Source organism: Dromiciops gliroides, chromosome 5 (genome assembly GCF_019393635.1).
Source record: "Dromiciops gliroides isolate mDroGli1 chromosome 5, mDroGli1.pri, whole genome shotgun sequence".
NCBI classification, from domain to species: Eukaryota; Metazoa; Chordata; class Mammalia; order Microbiotheria; family Microbiotheriidae; genus Dromiciops; species Dromiciops gliroides.
In genome coordinates, this window is record NC_057865.1 from 58,171,001 (window position 1) to 58,191,200 (window position 20,200).

The 20,200-nt window shown below is 35.0% G+C and overlaps 1 protein-coding gene across 2 annotated transcripts in view; it reads left to right on the plus strand.

Annotated features, from left to right (window-relative positions):
• Nucleotides 1–20,200, plus strand: part of PLXDC2 (plexin domain containing 2) — a 501,202-nt gene that overhangs the window by 455,139 nt on the left and 25,863 nt on the right. For both annotated transcript variants that reach the window (XM_043966481.1, XM_043966482.1), the window contains exon 13: nt 9,838–9,998. In XM_043966481.1, coding sequence (XP_043822416.1) covers nt 9,838–9,998 — 161 coding nt within the window. The remainder of the gene's footprint in view (nt 1–9,837; nt 9,999–20,200) is intronic.

The window sequence follows — 20,200 nt, forward strand, 5'->3', positions numbered from 1 at the left end:
GGATCTGCTTTGTTTGAAATTTCACTATCATGACTAGACCATCAAGATGCACTGCATGGCCACAGAGTCCTTCTTCCTTACCTTCTTGTGGAGTTGTAACATGAATTTCACTATAATAAATATCTGAAGAATGGGATTGTTCACCAGTAATTCCAGAAGTAAGAAGTAATGTCTCAATGCTCAGGCAGACTCAGGCTAGTTGTGTTTCCAGGGACTAAATCAAGACAGATTTTCCACAGGCACACACGCACCTGATGCCTCAAGGGAATCTGTGAGACAGGCTGCTTAAGCTACAGACATAAAAGGCTCTCAATGTTCACAAATCTTAAGTCTGATACCAAGGTCTATGGGAATTGGGAATACCTTGAGATACTGTCATTTTAGATGGCTACTTTTAATAAATGAGACTTAAAGGCTATCACCAAAAGATGACCATTACAATCCATGTTACTATAATTCAACAAATGGGCCCTTACTTTCATGGACTATCTCCTTCCTTTCATGTTATAGCATTACCACCTCCCAAATTGCTACTACCCTAATATCACTACCTTATATTTATTTTGCATTCATTCTCCACAAGCTTATAATTGTACATTCTGTCTCCCAGAGAGAACGTATGTTATTTAAGAACAGAAATGCTCATTCTGTCTTCCTTGTATTCCCAGTACTTAGCACAGGGCCAGGCATGTGGTAGGTGTTTCATAACTGCTCTCTGGCTGGTTGATTGGTTATATGGATGTCCACTTCAATCTAAGGAAAAACCCAAGCATTCCTTCTTAAAGGATTCCAAACTTTTCTTTGAGGGTTCAAGTGTCCACTCTAAAGAGACTGGAGTACCATACGTGTCTGGCAGTGACTATGTGGTAGAACTTTATACAGGACGATTCTTATCTTAAATGGAATTTATAACCGTAATAAATATTAGCCAAGTATTACCTTATATATTATGAGACCAATTAATCCTTACTTCTTTCCCCACTGAGAACCCTTTATCTTCTCAGCATGTATTTACACAGATTGGGAGAATCACACACTGATTCCATGAATCCTTTGGAAAATAAACACTCAAATATCAAATAGCATAGATGAGATAGGTGAGTAGTTGCCATCACTGTCATCCCAAGGACAAATTATGAAGAAGATGAGATTCATTTGAGGATCCTTTCATGTCTTTTAATAGACCCTTTCTCTTTTTTGTCACACTTTTCAAGTGGTTGGGATTTTCATTCATTTCCATACATGTCCAGGATTTATCATCTCTGGCCAGTGTTCCAAATACCTGCAGACTTCATTGCCTCCCATAAAACATAATTTTTATAGCCTGTTGCCTCAAGGAATACTTTCTCATATGTGATAGACAACTAATACAATAATTCAGCTATCCTAAAAAGCAGGGCAACATTTCTCCCAGACATTAACCAGAGATCATCTTCCATCCACTCTCTTTAGTACCTTGTATATACTAGTTTATTTAATCCCTTTGAAGGCAGGGGCTGTTTATTTTTTCTTTGTATCAAAAGTTCCTAGCACATAGTAAGTGCTTTAAAATACTTGTTGATTTGTGTTACCTGTCTATAACCTTTTCCTAGTTTGCATAAGTGCTAATATTTGGTTTCACTTTGTCTTTCAGCATTGTTACAAGAAAATTGATTTTTTTTGGTTGTTTTGGGGGGTTTTTTGGTTGTTTTTTCAGGGCAATGAGGCTTAAGTGACTTGTCCAGGGTCACGCCACTAGTAAGTGTCAAGTGTCTTAGGCCAGGTTTGAACTCAGGTCCTCCTGAATCCAGGGCTGGTGTTTTATCCACTCTGCCACCTAGCCATGCTAAAAATCAATTATTTTTAAAAAGAAAATGATTCAATAACATTAATTCATGTTAAAAATTGTTACTGATGGATAAACTTTTCTTGATAGGGTACTAATATGCTGTCATTCCCTCATAACATGACACATGTGAACAAGGGTATTTAATCCATTACCTCAAAATATTAACCTGGACTATGGGAATGTTAGCTACTTTGGGTAGCATGGGGGTGAGAAGGTTAAGATAATTTAGCAATAATATTTTTTGAGCTCTCTCAAATTATACCATGTGGGGACCTGCCTATTCCATCTGGATGGATTAAATATACTTCATCTCCATTCCCAGCAAGCCTGGGCTATTCAGAAAGCTTGTTGCTGTTTTTGTTTTGTTTTCTTCCATGTGCTCCATGACAGAATAAACAATAGACCAGGAGAAGACACTTCTACCATCCATCCTCTGTAGGGCTTGAAGTAGAAATCTTTCCTTCTTCCTCTGAGCCCCTTTCTTGACCTAGTCATGCAAATGAATACTATTTCCTGAAAAAGTTTAATTAATTAACTATTTTTATGCTTTTAAAAACTTGCTATCTTTTTATATCACCCTTGTTTACAAGTATAACTGTCTACTTTCCTGTAACTAATATTACCTTCAAACAAAGTTTTTTTTTTTTCTTAAAAACCCGTATTTCAACAAAACTAATGTTTTCCAACTGAGTGTCACAGTTTACCCAATATTCCACATTTAGAGTCCCCTACCTCTCTAGTGAATGGAGAAGGGAGCATTTTATCAATTCCTCTACAGGACCTCTTTTGTGATTGTTGTTTTGGTCCTTCCACTTATGTTATCATTGTATATATTGTTTCCTAGTGTCTGCTTTCTTTTTCCTGCATCTGTGCATTTAAGTCATCTAACACTTCTCTAATGTCTTATTTTTTTCCTTATAGGATGGCAATTTTCCATTACATTGAAGTTCTTTGGTACCAAAAAAAATTCTGACATATATTTAACTATAGAAAGAAACATAACATGGCTAGAAGTAGGTTATTTAGTGATTCCCTTCCAGACATCCTCATGATTGTGAAATTAAGCTTTCCCTTTTCATTATTTGACAAGTTTTCTTTCTCTGCAGTTTTAGGAGATAAAGGGCAAGGATTATAGCTAAAGCACATGGTGATATACAAAGTTTCCTTTGACCAGGACATTCTGTGTGGTACTATGAATTTAAATCCCAAACATCTCATTTTGTTAAGGGCTAAAATTCTAGCTAATCTGTCTAAAATATCTAATGAGTGGTCGCCAATAAATTATAAGCTTTATCAAGAGTTAGGCTTTTAAGCATTTATTAAGGAGAATAAGAATTTGGTAAAGAGAGAGAGAAAGGCCTATATTCATCTATCTATTAAAGGGAGAGCACATTTCTAGCTCCGCTCTCCACCAGAGTCCAAAGGAAAGAGCGCGAGTCAGAGCACCCAGCTCTTCCTTCTTCCTCCCACTAGCAAACATCACTTCCTGATGCCAAAGAAAAGACGCATATTCTTGCCCTCAAAGACCTTCCTTTCATGGCAGAACTTTTCTACAGTAAGTCTCCAGCAGGTGGCGTCATTCCAATCATTACAGTTTGATAGCATGGCAGGTAATTGTGGAGCTATGCTGACAGGCAAGTCCAGGACAGAGGCACTTCTACCTTACTTAATGAATTTACCATCATTTGTACCTGCCATTATCACTATCTATTCCCTGCATTTATTCAAATGCCCCCGGTAATGATGTTACAATATGAACCAGGAATTTGTTTTCACTGTGGTCTGTATTTAGAGATTACATGTTTTTCTTGTGTAAAAATTTCTAGGCATCCTAGTATGGGAAAATCATTAATACCCTGGAAGTGCTGAAAAATGCCCATAAAAGAGTAATACAATCATTGTGAAAAAGAATGGATAGAAGGAGTGATAAAAAAACAAATAAAACAACAAGCATTCATTAGAGGCTTACCTAAGGAAAAGACTGAAGGGAGAGTTAGGGCTAACATGATATGAAAAGAAAAGAGCTACAAAGGAATACAGTGGCTAAAAATGAAATGTGTTGGTGCACATGGGAAAACTCTTGGAAGGAAACTGAGTTAACATTCTGTCACTTAATTTTCATAAAGCCATTTACTTGGCTAGAAATGCATAAATGTTTCAGATTAGATCACGAAGGGATCTTTTTATTTCCCTAAATTTTGATAATCCAAATTTGGAAAACTAATCTTTAATACTCCCTAATTAAATACCTATTTCTCGGCTAGAAGACTTTTGAGCATTGACTCCCCAAGATTTATCAATATGGAACATTAACTTGCCAGGCTTTCTTATTGTCCTTCATCTTTACAGTCTCAAATGACAGTTTTCTGTCCCAGAGCAGAGTTAGGCTAGAGGGAGATTTAGGTTTCAGGTGAAGACTATTTTCAATATGTTAACTATGTTTCTCACCTTGCCTTTAATTATAGCAGTTATTTAGTTGTAGTCTTTCTGTGGCATTTCTGCGGCATGGCAGAATTGAAGTAAGTAGAGAACAGATTTCCCAATTCTTATTAAACCTTTAAAACATATTGAAACATTACACTACTAGATGCAGACTCTGAATTTTAGATATAAAAACAAAACACAAAGAAACCCTAAAAACCAAGTTGTGTGGTAAAAATAGCTAAATGACTTTAAAGATAACATTCTCCAGGAGGAAACAGAATGCTAAAAAGTCTTTGGTTTCTTTCTAAATAATAGAAATATTTCTTATATTTTTTTTTCTTTTAGTGAGGCAATTGGGGTTAAGCGACTTGCCCAGGGTCACACAGCTAGTAAGTGATAAGTGTCTGAGGCCGGATTTGAACTCAGGTACTCCTGACTCCAGGGCCAGTGCTCTATCCACTGCACCACCTAGCTGCCCCAATATTTCTTATATTTTCCTCAAAGTGAGACAATGAATTATATTTGTGAGATCCTGAAATTTTCCCCCCCACAAGAGTTTCATCACAACGTCTTTGTTTTTCCTACTCTTACATTTAGTCACTGGTACCATGGCGCTAAGAGAGGCTTATTAAGAAATAATACCATTACTTTGATGGTCCTTGATACCTTCTCTATATTTAAATTTAAATTTCTGTTTTACAATGTTTATTTAAAAATCAAAGAATATACTCAGGTCACTAATGGCCTAAACTGGGGCAAGGGAATATATTTGATACAAAGAATCATCCCTGATGCTTTTCATATATATAAATATGTATATATATATATATAAAAATATGTGTATATATATATATATATAAATATGTGTGTGTATATATATATATATATATACAATATATATATATATATTGTTCCAAATTACTTTCCAGGATAGACCAGGGTATTAATGATTTTCCCATACTAGGATGCCTAGAAAATCCTGAAAATCACAAATGCAAAAGGGATATTTGTTGTATATGAGATGTGTGTGTGTGTATATATGTGTGTGTGTGTGTCTTCAGTCTAAATGAATAGATGTACATATGTAAAAATAGAAACATAGACATCTATACATATGCATATATAAATGCATATGCATATATGCATATGTGCATAGATATACACATAAATATATAAATATATATAGTCATGACCACATATGTCTGTTTTAATAAGAAAGACTCCTTTTTTTTTTTTCCCTGAATGTCCCTTAGCCTTAGTTCCCTATTAGTGAATCCATGTGTAAACTCTCCCAGCTTGATGGGGAATGGGAGGGATTGGGACTGAGAAATTGGAAAATTATTTGGTTTTAGTGGTTGCAGGAAAGACTAGAGAGGAAGAAATTAGTCAAGATAGATCCCCCTAGATAGTGAAAACTTTCTCAAAACTGTTATCAGGTTGTGTTAAGTGTAATCATGATTTTGTACCCAAAAGCTGTTCAAAGGTCTCTTTCAACCATCTCTCCCTATAGGCTTTGTAAAGATTATTGCCAAAGTTGACAACTTTGTGCATTGTGGCTTCAAATGGAATTAAATTAATTTATCATGATCCCTGTGGCCTCAAGGTCAACAAACTAAATTTCAACTGTGGGAATTTCTAGTTATTTACATTTGCTATGCTTTACAAAATTAGGTAGGGACCAATTATTTTCATTTTTAAAATATTTAGATGTTAAATTATTTAATTTTAATAGTCCATTTGAAGTGCTTTTGGTTTCTTTTAATAGATTTTTATTAATAGATCTTGTCTTTTACATAGCCTACATTTCTCTTTATTCACTTCCTTCACCCCTTCCCAGAAAGCTATACCTTCTAACAGAACTTAACAAAAAAAGAGGAATATAAAACAAAATTCATTAATATCAATCAATGCTCCATTCCTGACAATGCCAGCCTCTGCAAAGGAGCTAGAAGGACTATCTTCTCACATCTTTGTTTCTGGGCCAAATTTGTTATTTATAATTTTGCAAATTCAACTTTCCTGTGTAGTGGTTGTTCTCATACATTTGCATTTTTTGTAGCCATTGTGTTTTCCTTAATTTACATCACTATTTTTAAAGCACAAAGAATATGCTATGCTTTGGACTACTAGATGCATGTATGTGTATCAACATGACAAAGACCCATGCTTTTCTTGGTATAGAATTTCAAGTGTGGGAGCTTTGGAGAGCTGCCTGAGGGTCAAGGGTTTCCAGTTTTTTGCTTATTAAAAAAGAGGTTTTATAAATATTTTGAAAACTATAACTTTATTTGCATTGTTCCAAATTACTTTCCAGGATAGACCAATTCACACTATTCTACCAACAATGCATTAGTGTGCTATCTTCCTACAACCCCTCTAACACTGACTCATTCTGCTCTTCTCTTTGCAATTTGCCATTTGGGAGGTGAGACTTTAGGGTTCTTCAAAGGCTCTTTCTAAATGAAGTATATATTTTTCAATTTGGGGTTTCTTAAAGAGAAGAGTTCCATTATATAAAAAGAAAGGAATATAATAAGTATTACATATGTGTACTTAATGTATTACATATTTTAAAATATTAACAAAGTGTTCATAATAATAATGGCTGTACCCCAAATACCTTACAAATGAAAAGGAAAGTGAAAATATGGGACCAGAGATCCTGGTATTCTATTTTTCTGACTCACTTCATATCAGGATGTAATTTGTACTGGAAAGCACATAATAACCCGTACAAATTTAGCAATTTGTATTAGATGTTTACTCACTTTAAGCTACCATAAAACTCATATTTAAAAGAAGGTAATTATTTTACTTTTTATCAAACATTCCCCACCACTTGAAGTTACTGGCATCCTTCCAGACATCATTGTCTGGTAGGTAACATTAGTTTAGCTAATTGCCATGCCCTTGAACAGGTACAGATAAGTATAAAAATCTTTTGTTCTTTTTAGCAAAGGAGGCTCACTTTGATTTCTACCAGAAATGTACTTTTTTTATCAGTCAGCAAATGTCTGACAAAATATGAGTAAATTAGCAGAAAATTAGTGGGTTCATAATTCTCTTCCATTTGTAATGATATATTCATTCAACAAATGACTGGAGTTCTAAATAATAAAAACAAATAACCCACAATTTTTACACTGTTTATGACAAAGGTTTTCTTTTGCAAGATCATCCCCTTTATTATTAATAAATGATTTGTTTAAAATATATTATTGAACATCAATACAATTTAATGTTTAGTACTGATTTATTTTTTGCAAAAATTTCAATGAATGAAATGTAACTTTTCATTCCCTCTTAATCTCTGGGGGTTCTTTTCCATTCAATTTCACATAGTAATAGTTGGTGTGTACTCTGTTCAGATTTTTATGCTCTGTATGATTTCATAAATCTCTTCTCAGATTTACTTACATTTCTCAGACTTTATCTAAATAGCGTTATAGTATTCTATCAGTTCAATATGATTTATTTAGACAGTTCCCTAATCTTTTTTTGCAATTTCATGTGATCATGTTGTTTTTGGTTTTTGTGGGGCAATGAGAGCTAAGTGCCTTTCCCAGGGTCACACAGCTAGTAATTGCCAAGTGTCTGAGATCTGATTTGAACTCAGGTCTTCCTGAATCCAGGGTGGGTGCTTTATCCACTGTGCCACTTAGCTGCCCCAGCTATTTCTTTTCAAAAACATTTTAGGGTTGTATTGTATCCAATGAAACTGAAATAACAGGTAAAAGGGTATGACTACTTTAAATTTTTCATTGTGCTGGAATATTGCTCTCCAACAAAATTCCTATAAGTGTGCAAATCTATCAGCAGTAATTAGTCTACATGTTTCTCCACAAGTCCACCAATGAGTTTCATTGATATTGATTATTTTTGGCAATTTGGTGGTTGTAAAATGGTAACTCAACATTGTTTTAATTTGCATTTCTTTATTAGTGAGGCCAAGTATTTTTCAAGTGATTTATTAACAATGTATGTTTTGTCTTTTGGAAACTGTCTGTGTTTAAAAAAGATCTTCTGACAACAAGTCAATTTCTTTTCTCACTATAACCAACTAAAAATGTTTCTTGTTTCTATAAACCTTCTGATCACTGTTAAACTGTGGATAAGTAAAACTATAATATGTAGAGTAAGGAAAGCCAGTACTTTCAGATTCTTATAAGGACAAAATTATAGTAATTCATGGAGAATTAGGGAGAGGAAAAAAAAAAGAATCAAGAGGATTTGAATGCCCACAGAGTGGTATGACATCCCAAAGTCTAGTAGGATGGATTGAGGACTTCCTCAAAGTGTGGTGTCCTTGAAGGAGAATCATGAACCCAGCATTATTGAACCAGAGGGTACCTTTTGGGGAAGAGTGGAAAATGATGTTGATAAATAGGAAGGAGTCAGATTAGAAATGGTTGGGAATGTTGAGATGCAAAGTTAATTCTCAATTCTGTAGGCAGAGCCATTGAAAAGTTCTGGCCTGGGGAATGGAATGAAGGAAATGATTACATAATACTATGCATTATTTGATTTTTAGGGAGCATTTTGAGATGATTAAAACTTATTTTCAAATACCTGCTAATAATTTAAAAGCCTCAAACATGCCCTGAAGAACATATTTTGTATTTGATGGGCCATATGCTAATGTGCAGTTGCCTGAATGTTTTCCTCCAGAGTCTCTCAAACATCTCTCTTTCCTTTCTTCTTCTACCATTTATGGATAGGCAAAAATAGGTGAGTTCGGTTGAGCATGGAAGCTCTCAACCCTCTGTGGATTTTTAATAATTATATAGAAAGCCAAAATATTGACTCTCCATGAAGAGGTACAGTGACCATGCCACCTCTACCTCTCCATACTTTAGTGGTCTATTCTCATAGTGCTTTAGTAATTTATAAGTTTCCTTTGATTGATTGATTTTTGGTTTAACAATTTTAGCTATCTTACATTTTGAAATTTCTGAAAGTGTTAGGAAAATGTCTTAATGAAAACACAATGGAATATTTTAATAGGCTGAATTCACTCTTTAAATTCTGATGAAACTATTTGTGGGTCCTTTGGCATCCAACTGTTTTGCTTTTAAAGAACAATTCCATCCAATTTGGATGGCAATGTGGAAAACTAGTGAAATAGCCTTTATTGTCCATGTACTAGGATGCCTATGGAAGGAGTCATACCACAGTTTAATTTAAAATTTGAAAAGAAAATATCATCCAGGCTTTTAAAATGTATTCATTCAATAATGTGTCTGCAAGATAATCATTTATAGAAGAAATCAAAGGGAGCTTCAGTGAATACTTAAGGCATTCAAATTATCCAAATTACATTTTCAAAAGATTAATTTTGTTTATTGAACTAAAAATAATAAAATACCAGGGAACATCTCTTTAACAGTAAGAATGTTCAGTTGCATGAACAAAGAAGAGCTGATCTCATTCTAGAATCAGTACTACTGAAAATATTTTGGAGGAAATGATGTTTAGAAGAAGCTAAAGTTCAATATGCTAATGTTCACAAAGTTTTTCATCTCCTCAAATGAAACCCAAACAGGAAGGCTGAAAGCACCCTACTAATAAGTCTGTTGTTCTTGTAGCCTCTACTGATGACAGTGCAGCCGAGAAAAAAGATGGAGCTCTTCACGCTGGTCTAATCGTTGGAATCCTCATCCTTGTTCTCATCATAGCAACAGCTATCCTTGTGACAGTCTACATGTACAACCATCCAACATCAGCAGCCAGCATATTCTTCATTGAGGTGAGTGGAGGTCCATGAGCAGTACGACATTACTCTGACTCATTCCCAGTATATGATCTCACCACTTGTCATGATACTACTGAGCACACATTTTACATCTGAGAGTAAGAAATGGCTGATAAGCTGTCTTCCTTCCACAAACTCTGTTCCCTTTATTTTGGGAAGTTTTACAGACTCAAACTACTTCTACCTCCATAGATCTAAGGAAAATTGGAACCATATCTGTCTGTCCTGTTGTACAATGAAAGGTAACTAGTTGTTCTCTATTTCCAAGGTGGAAATGAGTAAAAATTCTAGCATAAGGGATATAGGAGATGTCAATTCATCAATAGTTTTAGGGTTTTTTTGCCTTCTACGGGCAAAACAATTTATTAGATGCTGTGTAGAGAAGGGATATGATGAGGTAGAAAACATGATCCTTACCTTTCAGGAATAGGATCTAGATAAGGCAATTGCATATATAACTAAAATAAGATTATATGTATTAACCATATCTGTAGCATTTATGATATATGTGTGAACATTATTTTTGTGTAAACGTATCTGTATGTATAGATAGATGAGATATATGGTAGGTAAAGTGAATATTCATACATATGGAAACTATGTCAACAAAGACTTCCTCAATGTTTTACTGTATATACTTTATATTTAGAATATAATATTCTTCCATGCTTTCAAGAATCCATAGTTTCCTTAAGATGGGAAATTCCTACATTGTGACAAATTTCTACAGCCCTTCTATGACTTTGAGTTAATTTTACTGAAAAATTCATCATGCTATAATCAATCTACTGATGAGTCTCCCAGATAGGTTAGCTTGGTTTTCAGATCATCTCAATGGCATGGAAGTCTTTCCTATTATCAAGCATTTTTAATTGCCTACTATGTGCTTAGCACTGGGGATACCAATGCATAAATACAAATAGATTGAAATAATTTGTCAAATAAACAACAGCTTTATCTAAAAAGACTTTAAAACTATAAGATTCTCATATAATTAGAATTTATTTTTAGGAGAGTGGACTCAAAAGCATCTCATTATCCCTTTCGATGCTTTGTTGTATTAGAAAAATGTTTTTTGTCATATAAATTTAAAACATAATAACGTGCTAAACATTAGAAAATTACTTTGTTCTGCCAACTGTGTGCATGATGGTGGAAAAAGCAATCTCATAAGGACTAGAAGAAATATTCTCCAAATCTCATAAAACTTCTACTTAGGTATTTTCCATAAATAGTCTTCTTAGAAAATGTGATGGTAATTGGGAAATTTGTTTGGCAAGCTGTTATTCATTTTTGTTAATGTGCTTTGTTTTCATGGGTTGAAGTAGAAAACTTGCATGTTTACCAAGGTCATTTATGAATTCTATAAAGTGCTATCATATAACAAGTTGCAGAGACTCGGAGATCAGCCAAATATCTAGCCGCTGTTGGTCCTTTAACCCTTTTTATGGTCTAGTATTTTTTGATACCACCATTAAGTGCTTCCTAGCATTATGAATCAAGGGCCATCTCTCACATTAAACAAATGTAAAGCATGTAATTTACCAACAGTCTTTACCCTATGGTAATCACAGCTGTGATGAAAGCAATTATCCTCTACTATCCTACTGACAACCCCCAAGGATGAAGATTCTCCAGGAACCTTTGACTTTAAAATAGTCGGGTAGATCCTTTAGGACCTAATCCTTTTGTTTAGTTACATCATTGGCATTAACAGTTATTCTCTCACTAAAAGGTCCCCTTGAAAAAATTTCTCACTGGGAGAGCAGACAGTTCATTGTACACTTGATGCTGAGGTTAATAATTATACTTCTTGTGGTTGGGATGATCCCACTATGAATCTCTAATATAAACCAACATCAAGCATAGCCCTTCACTGTGGTAATTAAATTGGGAAACAAATGTAAACCTAGTGGAATATCCTGTTCAGGTTTAGTCCCTTATTTTACAGAGGATGTAGAAAAATGGGAAAATTTACAGTAAAGACAAAAAATATATTAATGTAGAAAATTGGTCATAGGAGAAAAAGTTTGGATGACTTATGTCTGGTTATTATAAAAACTGCCTATAAAGTTGGAAAAAATGCTGAGAATTATTCTGTTTTTCCTTCAAGGAACAAACAAGGAATTTAAGGAGTGCAATTATATATAAGAAAGTGCTTCTTGCCTCGCATAAGAGCACTGTAATTTTTCCTAGTGTTATAATTATTTTCCTTAAACCATTAGTATGTAGCAAGGTATGTATAAGGCAAGGAATATATAGCCCCTAAAATTCAGATATTAATGTTTTAACTCATATGTGTGTGTATATATGCACATATACATAATACATATGTATATATGTGTGTGTGTATATGTATATATATATATATATATATATATATATATATAAAAAAGATTTAGGTGTAAACACAATACAGAGAGCCTTCTGTCATGGTGATAAAGGTATGAGGCTATTAGTTCCATCTTTTCTTCTCTCTCTTCTGCCCTAGGTAAAGAGAGTAAGGCAGCATTGAATCAACAATGTATTGGTTGGGAAAATACATAAGGATAATGGAGCCTACTAGAAAAAGGGCAGGAAAGGTGGGAAGCCAGTATTGGAATCAAAATAGGATCAGCTAGAACAACAGAAAAATCAGGATACTGATTTCCTGCTCCACAGGAATAGTTTCAATGTTTCTAAGAGGTCAAGATAATATGCTGCCTGAGGTAAAGTACAAGACCATCAATGGTGACTTTGGGAGTGTGGCATTTAAAACTATATCTGGTTGCCTTATTTCTGTCCAAAGTTTAGGGAAAATTAGCTGGGGTTTATCATATATTTGTTACTTAGAAATTAGAGGCTACTGCACCAGTTTGGGGGCATTAAGCACGTATTAAAGCATGTTGAATATTAGTAAAGAGAGCATTATTCAAATATATTGGTTTACTGGATTTGAGGACCATCAGTCCTGCTGATGTCAGAGCCCAGAGAACAGATCCTCTGATGGGAACAAGGCTTTCAGGTGGGTGTGATTTTGAATGAGGTAACTTCCTGACTCTGGGCTGGCCTTAAGAAAGGTCGGGCCAGGCTCTCTCAGCAGGGGAGCCTTTGGGAATCCCCAGACCCCTATTATTAATAATTTTCTCACAGGGGGTGGGCAGAGAGTTTTAGTAGGGTAAGAAAAATCAGATTACAGGAGAATAAGCTGATAATATGTGGTGAGAAAATCTAATAAAATATAAACATCAGAGAACATGCACTCCAGACTTTTTTGTAAATAGGCACAAGGGAAAAAAATAAATATAGAGAATACCTATATTCACCTTAGAAAGTGGAAAGAGGGGAGGGAACAAGTAAGAAGATAATAACAAAACACAGTAGGAAAAAAAATACAGGAGGAAAATCTTTCAGGATTTTTTTAAGATTGAGGAAAGAATGGGATCCAGGGCACTAGGGGGGATGAGGGCAGGCATTTCAGCAAAGGGGGAGGCAAACTCAATGCCAAAGATGAGAGCATGAGGAGTATTCTGGAAAATGTCTGCTCCTGTTTTGTCACCTAGATCAGAGGCCGAATGATAACATAGTCAACTGACTATGTCACAGAACAAAAATGGGAAGAGACTCCAGAAACCTTCTAGTCTAAGTCCTTCATTTTACAGATGATAGAGTCAAGGCCCAAGGAATTTTTGTGACTTTTCCAAGATTGTATCTTGGGGTAAAAAAAAATGGTAATAAGCTTCTACATCAGAATATCAAGTTTTTAACGAATTTCAAGCACTAGATTGGATTTTCTTCTTCAGGAAAAAGGGGTTACTCTTAGTTGTTTTCTCACAAACTTTGTGTGTGTGTATGTGTATATATATATGTATATATATATGTGTATATATATATGTGTGTGTGTATATGTATATATGTGTATATATATATATATATATATATGTATATATATGAGCAAAGAAAATGAATCATCTCCTCCTTGACAGGAAAAAAAAATATTCCCTGAAAAAAAGTTTGCTTGAGAAATAGAGGACCTAGATTTAAATGTCACTTAATGATGTCACTTTCCTTACTTATAAAATGAGGGTATTGAACTAGAGATCCCTTTGAATTCTTGAACATTAAAGATGAAGGCTTTCAGTGTGCCCACCCACAATATACTTTAAAAGTAACAGAACTTGGGGGGCAGCTAGGTGGCCCAGTGGATAGAGCACCGACCCTGGATTCAGAAGGACCTGAGTTCAAATCTGGCCTCAGACACTTAACACTTACTAGCTGTGTGACCCTGGGCAAATCACTTAACCCCAATTGCTTCACACACACACACACAAAAAACGTAACAGAAGTAATAGTCCTTACTTTTTTAAAATGTACATCCTGACTTTCCCAGGAAACTTCACAATATTACACTTCTCCAGTACTCATGGCTAAGAATTCTAATGCTTATTTACAAGACCTTAATATGTGAATTTCTAGAGGTATTGTACAGCATTTTGTGTCATTAAAGTAGATTTTTGTTTGGCCAGTTTGTCATACATACTAAGGTATTTCCCTTCCCTAATTGGACTAAACACAACTGTGGCTAACTAGGACCAATGAAAAATGAGCCTGAAGAACTTGTAATCCTTGAGTTTTCCTAGCTGGAGACAAAGGGTACCCAGATGGAGAGACAAATACCTAAGTGCAGCTGTTAGGTTTGAAGGGGGGTGGGGGGAGAGATGAATGATGATAAGAGCTTGGCCTCTTTTTTCCCCCATGGTTAGATTGGTTCTTCTTTTAAGGGATTATAAAGGAGAGGTATATGCAACCTTTACAATAAATGGAGAGGGAAAAGTAAAATAGCTAAGGATCACTCTTCTTTTCCTTACTTTAACAGCCATGTTATTCTTTTTGAAAGTTCAGGAGAAAATGAATCCTGTTTATTTTTCATTTCTTAGGGGAAGCAAAGGAGGGATCAGTAGTGATAAATTACTACATGGGAGGAAATAGATCAGGAGAAATATAACTAGAAGGGGTCAGCTTCATCCCCTTGAGCTACATTACTAGATCACAGCTTTGTAGAAATACAAACAGAAACATAGGAAAAATGGACTGAAATGAGATTTTTGCCAGTTCATACATGAACTATTTCCAATAGTCTTACTGAGGCCTCTCTGATTTGCTCAGACAATTCAGTGAATATGAATTGTCAATCCTAATATACACTTAATCTCCAAGTTAACAGCACTCTTCTGGGAAAACTATTTATTTTAATTTAAATCACCATTATCAAAACAATTTTCTTACATAAAATATTTTTTCTCCCATTGGCTGTGAATAATCATTAGGAATAACAAGCCTTTTACTTCACTAAATTCTCTGCTCTATTTCCTTCATAAATACTCACATGAAGTTTATTATTTTTAAATCATTCAGAACTAAGAACTGTATGGATTCCAAGAGTTTTGAGGTTCAAAAGGGGGAAAAACAAGTAAAATATTTCATGTAACAATAGCTCCAGTGAGATTTTCTTTGTAATATTGGGTAATGCCATTTTAAAATTGTGATCTGTACTTTGGAAGGTCTAAGACCTGGTATATTTGAAAACGTGGTTCTACAGCCAAGGTGAAGGGCGACCATCCTGTATTTATTTTGGGGTGACTAGTTTTAACAGGCTTGTAAGGATTAATTATCCTTAAAAATATCAGCTAATACAATTTAAAAATAGTTCATCTAGTAAGGATAAATATAAAAAAGACAGGATCTAAGTTTTATCTGGGCAAACTTGATTCTTCAAGGCACCAAACATGACTAGGAAAGAATGCATGGCATAGGTAACAGTTCTGTTTTTTACTCATAGTAACCACTGCATAGATATATTATTAATGAGATATATTACTTTCTTAAAATGATAGCAAAGCATAAGAATAAATGGTCTCCCTTACATAGTAAATTAAGACCATGTCCCAGTTTGTAGGTACAACAGCTATTTTACAATATTAACAATACCAACATGCTTTAAGATTTGTAAAATGCTTCACATATACCATTTAATCTCATTTGAGCTTCACAACAACCCCATAAGGCAGGTGTTCCTATTATCCCTGTTTTACAGATAAGGACACTGAAGCCAAGCAAAGTTAACTGACTTGCTAAAAGCCTCTCACAATTTGTAAGTGTCTCAGGAGAATTTTAAAACCAGGCTTTCCTGACACCAAATCCACTCATCTATTTACCATACAATATTGAATTCACAATGAAAATCTGCTAAATATTATATCTATAATTTTAATCAACGTTTAACATTTGGAGAACGGTAGTAATGGATCATCTGAGTACATAGATGCATTTCTCCTGGCTCTCTGAAGTGATAATAAGGAAGTTCAAATTTACCCGCTTTATGGCAGATCTTTCCAGTTGAGTCATATATCCCAAATCAAAATTAAAATTAAAATCAGCTATGTTGCAATTGGATTTCTGGGTAATCTCTTCCACCCCTTTAACTTGACAAGCCTCATCACAGTGATACTGTTCTGTATAAATGGGGGTAGAGAACCTGTCAGGAAAAAAAAGTAATGTATTAGACAGGTAATACATCCTCAGAGCTTCAAAATTTTCATGACTTCATGCACCTTTGCCAGGTAGGTCATACCAGCAGCAATAACTGACACATGAGTTACTGAACCAAGAACACTGAACACCAGGTGGTGATTCCTCTGATGATAAACTCCTCCAAACGTATTTAGACCAATACCAGACAATAGTGTCTCTCCCGATGGGCACTGACAAACATTTTGCTCTACTCGCATAGCCTTCGGAAACCAAGAAAGCCCATAAGCAAATCTTTCTAATCATAGAATAATTTAAAGTTATAAAGTATCATTGTCTAGGAATTAGAGCTTCTTCAAATTTGAAGCAACCTGTGAAGTCATCTAAGGCAGTGGGGTAAAACTCAAATAGAAATGGAGCCCAATGGGATCCATACTTACTTAGGAAACCTCAATTACCATTATCTAGGGGATAGGCATACATACATATACACACACATAGACATATTGCTAACCTGTTTTCAATTGCGTTTTAATTTGGTGGGAGTTACATTATGGAATTTTGCAGGTTAAATCTGACACCTCTGAATTAGTTCAACACCACACATTTTTTTGGAAGCACCACACATTTTAAAGAGATGGAAACAGAGGTCCAGAGAAGTATGTTTTCATTGACTTTTCCTCATACCTATAATGCTCTCCTCTGTAACCCCTATGCTTAGTATCTTCCACATAAGGTATTATTCGACGTGTGTGGATTCAATTTGGTTTTTTATATCTGCCTTACTTAGCCAGATACTCATTTCCCTAACCAGAAAAGGCATACGACAACCTAAAATGGTGATCTCCTAAAGCTCATTCTTCTAAGTCTACGATTAAAGCAGTTGGCGCACTATGTTCTTCACTCTGGTCCTAAAAATCTGCTTCTTCCACAAGCAGCACAGAGCTTTAGAGAACCACACGTAAAACAAACTCATCTTAAAATATGAACTTCCTTTTCTATTCTTAATTTCACCTGAATCTTTGACCATTAATACACTTTCCACTATAGTGAGAACTAAAAGAGAAAACATTTTCTTTCTCTGCTTCTCCAGCCAGGGCTAGTACAGTCTCTTACATGTTGAAACATCTGTGTTCTGGACAGGGATATAGCTGAGTCATCTCCAAGAAACAGAAAGCACTTGTTTCCCTCCATTAGGCTCAGGAGGGGGAAATATCAGTCATGACCTGGAGGAGCTAAGAGGGAAGTTAACAGCTAGTCCATTCTTTTCCCTACATGTCTCTATTCACTAAGTAGCATTGTCTCACAACCATACTTCCCCCTGGAGCGAAAAGAAAAAGAAGCACATGCACCTTCTTTCTTGAGTAGAAATGACCTTTTGTTTCTATGAGTTGTCAATTGGTCCCTGCACAGCAATCACATCCACTTTATGTCTTTCACAAGAAAGGTTGCATCTACTACTAAAATATTTCTACTCAGATTTGCATTCAAATTAAATGGCTGAATGACTAAGGTTTTAGGGTAACCATGATGTTATTTTGCCCATAAAATAAGGGGAAAGAATTCTTTAAGTTGCAAAAGGAAGCTACTAGTATAGGAAATAGTCACCATCTAGTGGATACAAAGCCACATGGTAAGTTTATAACAATAAAGAAAAAGAAAACAAATATTAGATTGCTTTTTGACCCAGAAAACTGCCTTGTTTGTTTGTTTTATTTAAAAAATAAAGATTGCAGCAGGTTCTCTTTGTTCAGGAAAGTGAGAGAAGCAAATGAACCCAGTAACAAAAAGTAGAAAATATTTACAGCACTGATCAGAGGTAAATCAAGTAAAAGATTAGGCTAGAAAAACAGTGACAGTTCTAAATGTGGATTTCACATCACTGCTAAGAGAATGGGATTGAAATAAAATGGAAAGAGATAAAAATTGTTCATAGAAAATATCTTAGCAATAACCCAGTCCGGTCATCCATTGCCTACTCTGTGCTGGGGATACACAGAAAGACATAAACTTCTTGCCCGTAAGGAGCTCCCGTTTTAATGGGTGAAGCCAATATTCAAACAACTATGTACAAACAAAAAGTCTACAAGATAAATTGGAAATGAAACTATGACATCTTGAGATAAAATGCTGTTTAATGATAGCTATCAAATTTGAACTGGTTAGCAGAATTCATTCATGATAGTTATTTTGCATTTTTTCTTATTAAAGTCAAAAGATTTAATGCCTCCAAGATGAAGTGGATAGCCAAATGAAATAAAGTTTTAAAATATAATCATTTCTCAGATACAAATAATGACTGTGATTGGCTGGCTGGATTATCTGCATCTTCACTTGGGCAAACATCAAGTAATAAATTCAGATTTCAGTAAAAAACTTTTACATTAATATGAGGAAAACCTTCCTCTATAAAGACAAATCAAATGTGACCTCAGAGAATGAAAGTGAAAATGAGTTCTTAAATCTTAACACTATCCGGTAGAACACAAGCCCTCCCAGGTCACAGGATTATATGTTCAGAGTTGGAAGGAACTACTGAGGCCCAGGGTTAATAATAACTAGGCCATGATTACATAAACATCAAATGTCTGAGGCAGGATTTGAACCCAGGTCTTCCTGTTTCCAAGTCCAGTGCTCTAGCCACTGAACCATGCTCTCTTTCCTGAACCAAGAAGGCTTTGAGACTACAGATCTGAAATGTGGCTCTGCTACCTGAGAAGTGGTTTTGGTAGGATCTGAGAGGTTTATTATCACAAGGTTGACCACCAGGTGCCAATACTGCTCATTAAACCTTCTACTAAATCACCTGTACACTACATTAGTATAAAAGGTACAAACACTAATGAAATCATAGGTTCTCTAAGACTGAAAATGTGGAAATTAACCTAAGTTCTGTCCCCATAAGGGATTCTTAAATGGCTGAATAAACATATATCTACATTCTCCTATGCCAGAGAATTTTTAGAATAATATATAACAACCCCATGAAATGAACTCTTCTTTGTTCAGAATGCATCAAAATCCTTCTATCTCCATAGAATATTTTTCTCTCTATGCTAATGGGAACAGGGAGATAAACATCAACATAAATGAAAGCCACATAAAATAGAAACAGTATTTTTGCAGCAGAAATAGGATGCAGAAATGACCAGAGAGCTTCAGTTCTTTTCTTCTTCCAGGTTACTGTCTGAGGTAAAGACAATGAGAAGAGGCTAAAATGTAGATAATGTAGAAAAGCAAGAAGTCGAAGTAACACCCCTAGCAGATAACCAGGACCAGAATATCATAGAGTTAACTGCACAATGAAAGCAGCTTTTTTCACAGGAAGCAACTAGGACCCATCAGACCAATTGTGTCACTTTTGTGATGCTGCTCTTATAAAAGTAATTTCCTGGAACATCAGCTATAAGTGTACTTATGTAGTGATGATGGTTTACATAATGCCACTTGTAATGGCCATCAGCACTTTCTTATCACAGAAGAAATTTATGACACTCTCACCCTAGCATTCATAGAAATTGCATGAATCTTTGTAAAAGACAGCAATGTGCTGTTAACTTTCGAAGAGCCTTGGAAAAAGAAATGATTAAAAACTGATACTAGCCAATTAAAGGCTGTTTGTAGAGATGATGGTGATGAGTGCATCTGCTCAGAGTCTGGGTAATCAATCTTCTGCATCTCATATTTAG